General features: G+C 42.9%; 1 protein-coding gene across 1 annotated transcript in view; it reads left to right on the forward strand.

The window, feature by feature from the left end:
• Positions 1-679: 679 nt before the first annotated feature.
• Positions 680-16,130, forward strand: part of LOC148894494 (transmembrane protein 163a-like) — a 37,956-nt gene continuing 22,505 nt past the window's right edge. Inside the window, exons 1-2 of the mRNA XM_089003160.1 lie at positions 680-1,213; positions 7,174-7,293. Coding sequence (XP_088859286.1) covers positions 1,006-1,213; positions 7,174-7,293 — 328 coding nt within the window. The 5' untranslated portion in view covers positions 680-1,005. The remainder of the gene's footprint in view (positions 1,214-7,173; positions 7,294-16,130) is intronic.

The raw sequence follows: 16,130 nt of genomic DNA on the forward strand, positions 1-16,130 counted from the left end.
GCAGCACAACAGGGGAAAAGCATTAAAAGACAATTTGGAATTATTTAATAAGAATTCATGGACAAAATCTAATTCACAGTAGTCTGTGATTCAGATGGCCCCCCACTTTTTTTTAACTTCAAGATAACGCCGAGAGAGTGGCTGTCTTTACAGCAGCTCCTGTATTTTGTTTTTCTACTTCTTCCTTTCCTTTCCTCTTCCTTCGATCACTTACCTGTTTTGTTTTTTGTTATTCTTTTGACTTCAAGATGGTGCCGCGAGAGTGGCTGCCTTGACAGCAGCTTCTGTATTTTGTTTTTTGTACTTCTTCCTTTCATCTCCTCTTCCTTCCAACACTTTGCTGTTTTCTTTTTTGTTGTTTTGACTTCAAGGTGGCGCCGCGAGAGTGGCTGCCTTTACAGCCGCTCCTGTAGTTTGTTTTTCTACTTCTTCATTTCCTTTCCTCTTCCTTCCATCACTTTGCTGTTTTGTTTTTGTTGTTGTTGTTTTGACTTCAGTTTAATTCATGGCGTTCATGCAAACTTGGACGAAGGGGAGAAGACAAAAAAACGGTGTGTGTGTGTGGTGAGGTGGGGGAGGGGGGTGTTGTAGGAGGCTACCATGCACCGTACGGCGTATCACATCGCCGCATCTCACCCCCCCCCCCCCCCCCCCCCCCCCTCACCCTTTCCCTGCTTAGATGGCACTTTAGCCTGCTTGGATTTACGCCCCTGTTTAGTGTCCAGGTCACAAGTTGTGCTGTTGGAGAATCAATCTTTTTTTCTCTTTCCTTCCCTTTTTTTATCTTACATCACATCGTCATCTCCGACAGCCCTCCTCCTCCGCCCCTCGTCGCCGATCGAGCCGACACCGGAGTGGTTATAACCCCCGCGCGTGCATGTCTGCTGCGCTCTCGGGCATCCATCCTCCTCCTTCTCTTCTTCGTCGTCGTCGTCTCTGCCGCCGCCGCCGTTCCGCCGCCACTCTCCAAAACTAGAATCCAACTCAAAACAAGCCAGCGGAGCAATGACAGACCTGACTTACCAAGTCCCGGATTTGACCATAGTGGATCCGACGCCGGGGACGATGCGGAATGGCCAGTGCGCTCCGGATGTCTTCGGCAACAACCAGCGCAACCACAGCAACGGGCAGCAACTCGTAAAAAGCCCCGTCCAGCGTGAGGCGCTCACCTCCGGCCAAGAAATGAAAATCACCGACAGCGTTGAGGGGGAAGGTACGCCAGACACCGCCGCTTTTTCACATCTCCACTTTGGTGTATTTAATTCACACACCCCCTCCACACCCCACTACTACCTGGGGAATTGAGAGGGGGTATTTATAGCCGGTTGTTATTTGAAAAAACGAATACGTCTGAAGCTCCCTAATCACTCACACACATGGTAAATTGCGATTTTGATGTTGACAATAGATTAGATTAGCCTTTATTATTAGTATACCGGTGGAGAAATTTACATTTCACAGCAGCAAAGTGATGAAAGTCCGAGAAAAGGAAAGGGAGAAGTAGAAAAACAAAATACAGGAGCTGCTGTAATGGCAGCCACTCTTGCGGCGACATCTAGTCGTCTAAACTGTAGGAGCCATTTACCACACCCAATATACATCATTGTACTTTTCGATGTGCCTTACCTTATACCTTAAAGGACAACCGACGTCACTTTTTTGTTTTTTAACTGACATCAGAAAAAACGTTTTATAGCATCTAAAATACCCAAAACATATTTGGGTTTGATATTTTTTAGTCAAATGCAAAACACCAATAAAAATGACTTCTGAAATGAATGAAAATCTGCAAAAAATTGAGCTGCGAATTGGGCATTTTCAGAAAGTCCCGCCCCCAGTTCGTGACGTCACGCCAAGACGTCTTGCATTGCTAGTGAATCAAAACAATGGCTTCAGATTAGGAGAATATGCTTTCTTGTTACACATCCAGTTATGAATATGATTCAAATAGTTCTGAAGAGGAAAGCATACATGTCTGCAATCGATTAAAGAATTTATTTGTGCCATTTTGAGGCAACATTGGGGGGAAATCTCTCACCCAAAAAAAGAGGCACGAAATGGCGACCTCCTGTGGCCACCTCCGTTTCCACAGGCTGATAAATTCCTTATATGGCGCTTGGACGCCCTCTTCTGGCCTTCTGGCGGCTTTTGGATGCAACACGAGGTCCCCAGACCAAACAAGTACAGCAAAATACATTGACGTGATGGAAGGACCGCTACAATGCGTCTTTTTTACGGTCAGGGGCGGTCCTTTAGTGACGTCACGTACGGACTCGTCACCAACTCAAAAACAAGACTTCGGGAATATTCAGCGCAAGTCTTAAAACGTAAAATATAGCTATATGCGGTGGAATCTTTGTAAAATAGGCTCAGTGGAAGTCATTTGAAGCCATTTTACAAATTATGGACACAACTTGTCCGGAGACGTCGGTTGTCCTTTAAAGGAAAACCGACGCCTCCATCGAGTAAGTGTCATCTCCGTGTTCGCATGAACGTCTGCGACTGGATTGCCCAACGAAGAGGCTCTCCGGGCTAACATCCGTCCTTCTCACGTAGATCCACTGTGAACCATTTCGGGGTGGGGCGCCCCCGGGCTGATAACAAACCCGTTAACCCCGGGTACTGAGCCCCACAACCTGTCCTTGTGCAGGGTTGGGCCACAAGGCCTTTTCCCAAGGCCCTTACCGGAACCGATCTCGCCCTCGCTCCATCATCCTACCCACCACTCCTTCATTGTTCGATGGCGGTTAACTTCGCCTTAGCGCTTTTGTCGCCCCGTCATCTAATTACGGCTCTAAAGAGAGCCGAGGGTATCAGTCATGAACCGCACTTCTCTAGTCTGGGCACTTCTGCCCCCATTGCGACATCAGGAATGACAAGTTGTGTCCATAATTTGTAAAATCACTTCAAATGACTTCTACTGAGCGTATTTTACAAAGATTACACAGCATATAGCGATATTTAACGTTTTAAGACACGCGCTGAATATTCAGGAAGTCTTGTATTTGAATTGATGACGATGCCTGACGTCACTTCTGAAACGCCCCTGAGAAAGCGACACACAATGCATTTTGGGTACTTTGTTTGGTCTGAAAACTTCGAGTTGATCCGTGTTGATGGCGAAATTAGAAGGTGTCACGGTTTTCGAGGTGGTGATGACGGGTTCGGATCCCAAAAAGCAGGCAGGAGGGAGCAGGAGGTTGTTTGACAAATTGTATTAAAATAAAGTCAGCAGGAACAAAATGTAAAACATCAAAATGATCTGAATGGAAAAAATACAAAGTAGCAAAAGAAAACCAAGTGTAAAAGTCCGCCAAGGTTAAACAAACACGTACACAATGCATGCTGCAACCAAGCAGCAAACAAACAATGAATCGGCACTGGATGATCGTGCCAGGTGTCCTTTAAGTGTCATTGATTTTAACGACCAGCACCTGCGAGGCTGCCGACAGGGCTGACGTCGCTACCCGCTGGTCGCCAATCTGATCGGGACGACCAGCACCTGTGCAGGTGCAGGCGGGGCCGACAGCGCCCCCCGTTGATCGCCAACCAGATCATGACAGAAGGAAAACACATAAATAACGCAATGGTGAGTCAGTGTGTTCCACCAAGATTACTATTTGATTCTAGGTGACACAAATTCCCAGCAGATGAATCAGCCCATTTCCAACGGAGCTTGGGCGCCATCTTGTGCATTTTCTGGGACGCTACATTGGAGTCCTGACGGATCGAATGGATACGGGAGGACTTCTTTAATCAATTGCAAACATTTATGCTTTCCTCTTCAGTACTATTTGAATCATATTCATAACTGGATGAGTAACAAGAAAGCATCTTCTCCGAATCTGAAGCCATTGTTTTGATTCTAGAGCAAGGCGAAGACATCCTGGTGTGACGTCACGAACAAGGGGGTGGGACCTTCTTAAACTCGCAATTTCCGGGGTCATTTTGAAGTAGTTTTGGGACACTTAAACTCATTTTTATTGCTGTTTTGCATTTGACTAAAAATATCAGCCTGCGTGTTTTGGGTATTTTAGATGCTATAAAAAGTTTTTCTGATGTCAGTTAGGAAACAAAAAAATGGTCTGAGTTGTCCTTTAAATCAGGGGTCCCCAACCCCCAGGCCACGGACCGGTACCGGTCCATGGGTCATTTGGTACCGGGCCGCGAAGAAAGAATAAATAATTTACATAATTTCCGTTTTATTTATTTTCTGAGTCCGAACCATGTTTTATTTTGAAAAATGAAAAGTCACCACTTGCAGCGCATTTCCGTGACGAGGAATGGGTCGCAAGGATTGCTTACTTGTGAGACATATTCAACTTCTGCTCAATGAACTCAATCTGTCACTTCAGGGGAAAATGACAACCGTCTTCAAGTTGGTTGACAAGGTAGCTGCATTTAAAGCCAAACTGGATTTGTGGGGAAGGCGCGTGAATAGTGGTGTATTTGACATGTTTCAAACATTGGCGGGGATTTTGGAAGAGCCCGAGCCTTAATTCCCCGATCTGATGCACGAGCACCTGTCTTTGCTTTTAAAAGAGTTCGAGCGCTACTTCCCAGCCACGTAACCCACGAAATGACAAGGAATGGATCCGCAACGCATTTGCCAACAAACCAGGTGAATCTAGCATGTCTGTGAGAGAGGAAGAATAACTGCTGGAGTTCGCAAATGATGGCGGATTTAAAACTATGTTTGAGACAACAACTCTGCCGATGTTATGGATTAAAGTGATGGCAGAATACCCCGAGATTCCTCCTACAGCACTGAAAACCCTGTTGCAGTTTCTGACATCTTATTTGTGTGAAGCGGGGTTTTCTGCAGTGACACCAACCAAAACAAAATTTACGGAGTACACTGGACATGAGCTATTGGACATGAGTTATTTTGTTGTATTTATCCGCCGGTCCGTGAAAATATCGTCTGACATTAAACCGGTCCGTGGCGAAAAAAGGTTGTGGACCCCTGCTTTAAATGTAGTGCTTTTAGCTAGCTAGCTAACTTTCTATCTATATATTTGACTTATTCCGGGTTGAGTGAACGCCGGCGCGATGTGGCTCCCATTGCTCACCCACAGAAAAAAAAACTTATCCTGTGACTGTAAATTGACCTTGAGTGTTTGAAAGGCGCTTAGAAATGAAATGTATTATTATTATTATTATTATTATTATTATTAAACGGTGCAATTTATCATATTTAACGCAAATTAATGTTTTTTTTTTATCTTGGCGTGGCAGCAATTTGCGAGTCAGAAATGAACGCTAAATAAAGCATCAAAATTCTGAGTTTTGCCAGCATTATTATTTTTTTTTTGTCAAATTAAATTCTTTGTGGGTCATGAACCAATACATCGTCGCCCCTTCTGGCCACCGTGGTGCAGCGTCCTAAAATCAGGCAGGCACAAACTTTTTTAAGAGGAGTAAGTTGCTTTAGTAGCTACAAGTCTTCTCAGAGGATCAAGAATACATACATATGACTGAACATGGTTACATTTTCTTTGAACGTGTGAGGTTTGATGAAACAAAAAAATATATTTTCCGAACATTTATGTTGTAACTTTTTTTGGTGAAGGTTTTGAAAGGTGCGTAAAAAAATATATATACAGGCAATATCCGACTTACGACCAGCTCGACTTATAACCACCCGAATTTACGACCACGACCTCCATTAAAAAAAAAATAATTCCACGCCTGGCACTGCAACACGCTCGCAGGCTGGCAATGTGTTCGACAATTTTAGCCAGCCAGCCAGCATTTCACTCTCAATCAATCGACCATGTGATGGCACCAGAGGGGGGTAGTTTGCGAGTTATTTAGCCTCAGAGTCTCTATTCAACATTTTAAATGGATTTCGATTTACGACCATTTTTACTTAACAACCGTTTGGTCGGAACGGAACTTGGTCGTAAGTCGGATGTTACCTGTATATATAAAATAAAAAAAATAATATGCATTATTATTTTATTATTATTGTTATTATTATTGTTATTATTATTATTATTATTATTATTATTATTATTATTGGATTGGATGTACCTTTATTCGTCTTGCAGCGGAGAAATTTACATTTTACAGAAGCAAAGTTATCAAAGGAAGAGGAAAGGAAAGAAAGAAGTAGAAAAACGACATACAGGAGCTGCTGGAAAGGCAGCTACTCTCGTGGCGGCATCTTGAAGTAAACATTTATTATTATTATTATTATTATTATTAGTAGTAGTAGTAGTAGTAGTAAGTACTTTAATAAAAAAAAAACGGAATATTGTGCTCTTATACATTATACTTTTAATATATTAATGAATAACTAGTTTTCAAATCTGAATTCAAATATAATGACTATTATTGTGGTCTACATAGGACAATTTGACATGTTGGTTTTGACTATAGCAAGCTTCATAGAATTTCACAAGTTTGATCTGCTTTCACGGGCCGAATGAAATGATGTTTCGGGCCAGATTTGCCCCCCTTGCCTTGACTTTGACACCTGTGATGTCAGGAATTAGCCAGATAGCTGAATAGAAAGGTAGCTTGATCACTACCGAGCTCTATCCCTAGCGAGCTCGATCGCGAGTTAGCTAACTCATTAGCTACCTAGCTCAAGAGATGAACATGGAATTTCACAAGTTTGATTTGCTTTCATGGTCCTATTAAAACTATGTATTGGGCCAGATTTGGCCCCCGGACCTTGACTTGGACACCTGTGATGTAAGGGATTAGCCAGATAGCTGACTAGAAAGAAAGCTAGCTTGCTAGCTAGCTCTCTTTCTAGCTAGATAGATCTCTCGTTAGCTCTATTGCTAGCTAGCTCGATTGCTCTCTAGCTCAATTGCTACCCAGCTTGATCGCTAGCTAGCTCAATCGCTACCTAGCTCGTTACCTACCAAGCTCAATAGATGAGCATGGAATTTCACAAATTTGACTTGCTTTCGCGGGCCTAATAAAACTATGTGTGGGGCCAGATTTGGCCCCTGGGCCTTGACATGGACACCTGTGCTGTAGTATAATAAAAACACAAAAATATTGTCATTTGACAAGTGCATTGAATAAAAAGAAGCTTATTAAAGAAGAAAATTATTATGTGACCCATTTTCCATTCCATCCATGTTTCTTGACGTTCCAAACCCGAAACAGAATCTGCATTTGATTTGCTTTTATTTTATTTTTTTGCCATTGCAGGTCTCCTTGAGAGCAGCATGAGGCTGAAGCCTCACGAAGCTCAGAACTATCGGAAGAAGGCACTGTGGGTCTCGTGGCTCTCCATCGTGGTCACCCTCATCCTGGCCGTGACGGCGTTCAGTAAGCGTTCTTTACCGTGCATATAAAGAGATAGAGGATATTTATTTGCAAGGCGCCGTGCCGATCATGCTGACCACGGCGACTTCGGTTTTTCGCTTCCTTACGACAAAGGATGTCGTCGTGAAAACATCTGTCGCAATAATCGACATGCTGAAAGTTGTTGACAAATGAAACCGAGACCGAGAAGCTTTATGGAGGCGAAAAATCTGTTGGGAGGTTTTGCTTCCCAAAAAAAATTGCTGATTTTTGGTATTCAGCAAAATTCATAGATTCGAATGAAACTTCAAATAGATTGTCGTGAAATTCTACCCTGAGTATCGTTCGTATGTCACCCTGCGACCTGTCAAGTTGAAGACGTGCTTGAGTAGAAGCCAGCGGCATAATTGATTACGCGTTAATCGCACATTTGCGATGGATACTTTCAGTGTGATCAATTCTCCACACGTTACAGAGAAGGGAACAGAGGGGCAGCGGGTTGGGGGGGTGGTAGTGGGTCCTTATGTCAGCACCGAAATGAGACAAATTTGATTTGTGGCTTTTATGGATGTGGGAAACAACCCTCGAGGCTTTTTTATTTGCAATCTAGAAACGAGGTTGGAATATAAAATGTGTTACATAATCATTGTAAGAAAACCCAACTGTTAGCGATTGAGCTAGCTAGCTAGCAATTGATCTAACTGGCTAGTTCTCTTTCTGTTCAGCTATCTGGCTAGTCCCTTACATCACCGGGGTCCAAATCTGGCCCACCACATTGTTTCATTCAGCTCACATTTGTGAAATTCCATCCTCATCTATCGAGCTCGGAAGCTAACAAGCCAGCTAGCTAATGAGCCAGCTAGCTTTTAGATACCTATCTACTGATTTAGCTAGCTAGCGATTTAGCGTGCTAGCGATTTGACAAGCTAGCAATTTAGCGAGTTAGCAATTTAGCAATTTAGTGATTTAGCGAGCTAGGGATTTGGCTAGATAGCAATCGAGCTAGCTAGCGATTCATCTATTCAGCTATCTGGCTAATCCCTTACATCACAATTGTCGAAGAAAAGGCCCGGGGTCCAAATCTGTCCCACCACATTGTTTCATTTGGCTCAGAGTTGTGAAATTCCATGCTCATCTATCTTTAGCTAGCTAGCGATTTAGATACCTAGTTATTCAGCGAGGTAGCAATTTAGCGACTTAGCAATTTAGCAAGCTAGCAATTCGGCGACTTAGCGATTTAGATAGCTAGAGATTCAGCTACCTTGCGATTTAGCTACCTAGCGATTCAGCTAGCTATAGCGATCGAGCTAGCTAACGATTCAGCTATCTGGCTAATCCCTTACATCACAGGTTCCATAATGCTTGCTGAAGTCCAAACAAAAATGTCAAATTGTTCCATGTAAACCACAATAACAGTCATTATTTTTGACTTATTTTTGAAAACTAGTTATTTAATAATTTATTGTGTTTTTTTTAAATATGTGAAGGGGATGAAACATTCTAATGACTTCCCAGAACAGCCCCCTGAGAGGAAACTGTAACGACAATGTGGCCCACGGCCCAAAATGACTTTGACACCCTTTTACTCCGGCATCTTCAACCTTCTTTTGAGGAAGTCATTTCCTGTGATTTTGTGATACTGTCAAAGGTCGATGTTTTCTTTTGTTCTGTCATCACATGACACTCCACCCTCTCCCTGCATATGATGCGACGCGGCGGTCACGGCGCGGGAGGTTTGCTTTGTCATCCACACTCAGCATCAGTCAAAGGGCAAAATGCCACGTGGCGCTCGCTGCATCTGCATATTTCCACTTCCTGGAATTCCGCAAGTCACATCTCGTTTTGATCAGATGCTATTTTGTGGCTTCAAACTGATGAAAGCGGATGAAAGGAAAAGGTCATTGGTTCATCGCTGTCATACATCTGAGAGTAGTAACAGTACTTTTGTTTTTGCTTTTTTTCCATCCATGATCGCAAACGTATCCCAGCACAACAGAATTTGTCACGATCATCAAAGGCCAAGCACACATCATTGTTCAAATTGTGACAAATTGATAATCTGTGATGGTCCCCAGACAGGAAGGAGAACAAATCGTTCATCGGACAGTTTTAGACAATAAAATTAGAGATGACTGAATGCGAGCAACTTAATCGTTTCCACATCTTCACTCAAAGATGTTAACTCATTCACAGCCGGACGATGTGCAAAAATGTGTCCACTCAAGTGCCAGGGTTTTTGTCATTTTCAGCCGAATTCCAGGACCCACAGAATATTGATTTTTAGGACTACATAAACATTCAATGCAGCGTAAGCAAACTTTGACTCTCTTTTTTCTTCAGAAAAATAGTTAATTCCTAAGTATCGTCAAATTTTGAGTCTGAAAGGACAACCGACACCCCATAATTTGTAAAATCACTTGAAATGACTTCTATTGAGCGTATTTTACAAAGATACAGTAAAGTCTCGTTATATCGATATCGGATATATCGATAGTCCCGGTTATATCGATGCTATTTCTATGCACACACGGAGAAAATTACATGCAAACAGGGTCGGATATATCGATAGTCCCGGTTATATCGATATTTTTTCGGACTCCCTTGAAAATCGATATAACGAGACTTTACTGTATTTTACGTTTTAAGACTTGCACTGAATATTTAGGAAGTCTTGTTTTCGAGTTGATGACGATGCCTGAAGTGACGTCACACTTGGAACGCCCCTGACCGAGAAAGCGACACACAATGCATTTTAGGTACTTTTTTTGGCTGAAAACACCGTGTTGATCACAAAATTAGAAGGAGAACTACATAAATAACGCGATGGTGAATCGTGTGTCGCAGCCAATTGCGGTACCACGCATACAGAACGTGTATGTTTACACAGATTTCCAGCAGACAAATCAGCCCATTTCAAATGGAGCTTATGCGCCATCTTGTGCATTTTCTGGGTGCTTACATTGGAGTCCAGACGAATTGATATGGAAGGACTTCTTTAATAGATTGCAAACATTCATGCTTTCCACTTCAGAACTATGTGAATCATATTCATAACTGGATGAGTAACAAGAAAGCATCTTCTCCGAATCTGAACTCTCTGAAGCCATTGTTTTGATTCTGGAGCAAGGCAGTGTGTGACCAATAGTGACGTCACGAACAAGGGGGCGGGACTTTCTGAATCCGCCCAGTTCTGACCTCATTTTGTGGCAGTTTTGGGAAATTTTAAATCATTTTTATTGGTGTTTTGCATTTGACTAAAAATATCAGCCTGTGTGTTTTGGGTACTTTAGATGCTATAAAACGTTTTTCTGATGTCAGTTAGGAAACAAAACAATGGTGTCAGTTGTCCTTTAAGAAGTGATTGTTTCAGGATTCCTCAGTGACTGGCCTCTGATGCATGTGGGCGGCGCCCTTGCGCCATTTTGACAGCCACTTAGAACTCCCCTGTGCCAGCACCATCTACTCTGATGAGCGCATATTGCGACATGATCTGCGTCACACATAACATACTTCTGGGACAATAGCGAAAAAACACATTTACCGTGCGCATTCCATCATGACGTCCCTGATCCACTGGTGAAAAGGAAGCTCTTATTCTCTACTCTTTCAACTAGAACTGCTTCATAAAACAAAGAGGGTGCAGAAAGTGCTTAAGAATGAATGACTGTCTTAGCTATTAGCTATCTATTAGGTAGCTAGCTAGCTTTCTATCTATTTGAGTTACTTCCGGGTTGAGTGAACCCTGGCGCATATGGCTACAGCTGCTCACCCACAGAAAAACTGATTCTGTGACTGTAAAATGACCTTGAGAGTTTTGAACGGCGTTTAGAAATGTATTATTATTATTATTATTATTATTATTATTATTATTATTATATGGGTCTGGAGTTATCTGAATTTGAAATGAGGGCGGCTCCCCCTCAACCCACCACGGGTGTCTCACGTGTTAAAAGTCAGCCTATTTGGACTCAGTTGAAGACAACAGCCGTGCTTCCTCTTGAAATGCCCCCCACCCACTTTATTGCTTCCCGCTCAAAGCCTCCAATTATTGAGCTCCATCCCCGATGCACAAAGCAAGAGACCGACGACGGAGTTATAAATAAACCCTATTCCGCCCCTCACTCCAACCCTCCGCTCCAATGTTCTACCATTCTGAAGTCCAATGAGAATAATTTCCATTGCAAAAGGTTGACCTAAAAAATTCTTACCCGTGACATGGCCGGACCATGTTGGCCAACCAAACTCAACACCGATTCAGACAAAATTCCGAAAAATATTTCCAATTTTGAAAGAATTATATCCGTGTCATCACGATAAAAAGGTATGTGACCCTCACTGTGTGTTCTTACGATCATTACGTTGAAATTTGCTGACTCTGCCATTTTGAATCCATGCGATGCGCTGACTAAGATTTAAAGGACAACCAACACCATTTATTTGTTTCCTAACTGACATCAGAAAAAAAACATTTTATAGCATCTAAAATACCCAAAAAACCCAGGCTGATAGTTTTAGTCAAATGCAAAACACCGATAAAAATCACTTAAAGTGTCCCAAAACTACTTCAAAATGACCTCAGAAAGTTTCAGTTTTAGATGGTCCCACACCCTCGTTCGTGACGTCACGCCAGGACGTCTTGCCTTGCTCGAGAATCAAAACAATGGCTTAAGATTCGGAGAAGAAGCTTTCTTGTTACTCATCCCGTTATTAATATGATTCACATAGTTCTGAAGAGGAAAGCATAAATGTTGGCATTAAAGAAGTCCTTATGTCTCATTTTGAGGCGTCTGGACTGCAATGTAGCGCCCAGAAAATGCACAAGATGGCGCCCAAGCTCAGTTGGAAATGGGCTGATTCATCTGCTGGGAATTTGTGTCAACTAGTATCAAATAGTAGTCTTGGTGGAACACACTGACTCACCATTGCGTTATTTATGTGTTTTCCTTCTAATTTCGCCATCAACACGGATCAACACGAAGTTTACAGGCCAATCAAAGTATCTACAATGCATTGTGTGTCGCTTTCTCGGTCAGGGGCGTTCCAGACGTGACATCACATCAGGCTTCTTCATCAACTAAAAAACAAGACTTCCTGAATATTCAGCGCGAGTCTTAAAACGTAAAATATAGCTATATATGCTATATATGCCATGGAATCTTTGTAAAATACGCTCAGTCGAAGTCATTTGAAGTGATTTTACAAATTATGGACACAACTTCGTCGGTTGTCCTTTAAAAAATAAATAAAACAACAAGAGTGGTGTCAGCAGGCCATTCATCATACGCAGGCTGAGGCTGTAGAAATATTTGCTCTCCTTGCCGCAGCCCCCCATCCCCCCACCTTACCTCTGCAATGGACTCCCGTGGGCACCCCCAGCCACACCCACTTCCCCCATTTCCTCTTCTCCACCTTCCAAGCTTTCTTCTCCCCGTGTTATCTTCATTGTTTCCCCTCTGGCTCCACTTCAGTCAAAAAACAAATACCCACCCTCCCTGCCGACACCTCCCGTCTGTCTCCTCCACGAAAACACAATTATTTATTCATTTTCCTCCCATATTAGCTCTATTTTTAGCCGTGACCATGTAGAAGACGTCTAAATTCAGCCTGAATGCATTATTTGGCGCATGGATGAAAATGGGCCAACTTTGAAGCCTAACTGGCTTTTTCAGGACGAGGAAAGTCGTCCAAGTCGTTGCTTTCGGATCACATTGGATCGACCGTCAAATAGATTATTGATACGATCTCAAGTCCAAGATGGCGCCTGATAGAGCGCCCGAGTAGGATGCCATCAGCAAGTGCTCTCACAAGCTTTGCTTTTTTTGTCGTTTTTGTCACTTTTAGTTGTTGTGCGTCGTGTGGAACGGATACGTATTGTTTTTCGCCATTTTTGGCCACGGTATTCATCAAGGAGGAGACCGGTTGCGCCTTTTTGGCAGCACGAATATGCCAGCACTCTTTTTGATTGGGAGGAATGTTGGTGCCATTTTCACAGGCCCGCTTTATTCAACGGAAAGGTCGGTACTGTTGGATAGTATGCGGCTGAACGGATGCATGGCTTGAGGAGCCAGCGATGTGTAGTGCAGAACATCGATGCATATGTGGAACTGTCGTGGCTTGGAACTGAAGTGGATTGACGTAGGAGGGGAGATGTGAGACAGTCTCTTTTCGTCAATGGAGGCTACAGCTTTGTTTGCTTTCAACATTTAGCTTGTAGCAGACGTGCATTCCACCATGATGTCCCTGATCCACTGGTGAAAAGGACATTTTGATCCTCTCCTCTTTCATCTAGAACTGCTTCATATGACAAAGAGGGTGCAGAAAGTGCTTAAGATCTAATGACTGTGTGTGTCTTTTATGTTGTATCACATTATTTGTTATTTTGTTTTTTTGTTGTTGTTTTGACTTCAAGATGGCTCAGCGAAAGTGGCTGCCTTGACAGCAGCTCCTGTATTTAATTTTTCTACTTCTTCCTTTCCTTTCTTCTTCCTTTCATCACTTTGCTGCTGTCAGATGTCAATTTCTCCACTGCAACTAACTAATAAAGACTAATCCAATCCAACTCACTGCCGAATTGTATACACGTGAACCGACACGACATTTAATTTGACGCGATGAATGGCGTGTCGGACACAAAAGACGACTGAACAATGGCGCCTCGAGACCCCTTGCATTAGGCGCCGTGTTGTTTACTATACGAGCATTGTGCATAAAACGGCAATGACTTCGACCCATTGGAAACTGTATTATGGGAGGGATGCCATTGCCTGCCAACTACTGAATTAGCAGTGAATGGCGGGTTGGGGGGGACTGACCTCACAACAGTGGCTTACTGTCGCAGAATGACCGACTGGACCCTCGGCATTCATTTGCGCCTCTGCTTTTACCAGTCCCATTGTGCTGACGGTCGCAAGAACACTATATGGAATTCTAAGAATGACCTTGGCACAGTACAATCTTGAGAGGACAATTCAGACGAACACGCCGGTGACAAATCATGCGGCCGGTGAGTTGAGAGAGCCGAAGGTAATGACAGCGAAAGACCGGACGCGGCACACCGCTAACCCCAAAGTCCCAAAAGTGGGCAAAACCAGACGGCAAATAATTGGAGGACGACACGCACAGCTGGGGAAGACTCAAGGTCAGGAGACGAGTCGGCCGAATGACACCATCGGGTGTTGGAAGTCATAACATACGATTGACGGTTGGTTTTGTTTTGTTTTATCTGTGTGCCCGGCCGGCGACCAGTCCGGAGTGTATTTTACCTCCAAGAACCGATTAGCCAACCGCAATGCCCAATACTGGCCCATTTGGGAAAATGTACCGTATTTTCCAGTGTATAAGGCGCACTGGAGTGTATAAGGCGCAACCCCAATGAATGGTGTATTATCAAACCTTTTCCATATATACAGTAAGGTGCACCGGAGTATAAGGCGCACTCCCAATGAATGGTGTATTTTCAAACTTTTTCCATATGTAAGGCATACCGGAGTATAAGGCACACACCCAACGAATGGTGTGTTTTCAAACTATTTCCGTATATAAGGCGCACCAGAGTATAAGGCGCACCCCAACAAATGGTGTATTCTCAAACTTTTTCTGTATATAAGGTGCACCGGAGTATAAGGCGCACCCCAATGAATGGTGTATTTTCAAACTTTTTCCATATATACGGCACACCATAGTATAAGGCACATGCACAACGAATGGTTTACTTTCAAACTTTTTCCGTATACAGTGATACAGCGGTTTACGAAGCCTTTGGCTTACGAACTTTTCGGTTTACGAACATTAAATTTATGAAAATGTTACCTTGGCATACGAACTATTCTATTGTACTTTTTGGGATACACGCGGAGCTGCCACAATGAGTGACATGTCGATCGCGAACGAGCCCATTCTCCTGACAAGAAACTGGCAGCCGGCTTGTTTTGGTTTGTATTCCCCGCCTCCAGTGGTCGGTTAAAGCCACGTGATTGGTCAAGAACGCAGCAGTGAGGGATGGTGGTTTAAACATTAAAGAGACAGGCAGACGACAGTGAAAGAGTTTCAACTTTGATAGTTCAAAGGCAGAGTGGAGACTGCAAGGTTAAAATACATGTATCCCATCAATTAGGCTCCACAAACAACCTGCACAAGCCATCTGTAAACTTGATGCAAAAACCTATCAACCCAGCTAAACAGAACACAATTGATGGGGAACTAGATACAATTATCGCAGAGAAAGCATCTCCAAGGAATCATTCCTCAAGATGGTGAAACAAGGTTACGTTCCTCATCACATGTTTAATGCCGAGGAAACTGGCGACTCCATTCCATCAAGCCATCAACAACCATCATAAAGGTAAATAAAATGACTTCATTACACAGTACAGTTTATATTTTTCATTATTATACCATAGCACATTTATTATACATAAAATAAGGTATATTCTGTGTAGTTTTAAGGCCTAGAAAATTAGAATGTAGAAAATTATGTTTTATGGGGACCTGTGAACGGATTATTCGCATTTTAATGAAATGAAAGGAAATTAATTTTTGGGATACACACTTTTCGCCTTACACACTACCTGGGAACCAATTAAGTTCGTAAGTCAAGATATCACTGTACATATTTTCCCCAATTTCTCAATGACCACCCCCGCCCCGCTTTAACTTTTTTGTGTGGTGGTGGAAGTGTTTACAAAAAACAGTCAGCCATTTTGTTTTTTTTTCGTTTTGCAGTGTTTAGCAAGAAAGGAGAATGGATGAAAATATGATAAACATGTTCAGTCTGTCATGACCCCACCTGCCCCCACTCCCTGTCCGCCCCTTTGCCTTGACTGCCGAGTCACTGCCAATTTACTCCTTCCATAAAATCTGAA

Source organism: Hippocampus bargibanti, linkage group LG08 (genome assembly GCF_051943395.1).
Source record: "Hippocampus bargibanti isolate YZ-2025 linkage group LG08, ASM5194339v1, whole genome shotgun sequence".
Classification (NCBI taxonomy): domain Eukaryota; kingdom Metazoa; phylum Chordata; class Actinopteri; order Syngnathiformes; family Syngnathidae; genus Hippocampus; species Hippocampus bargibanti.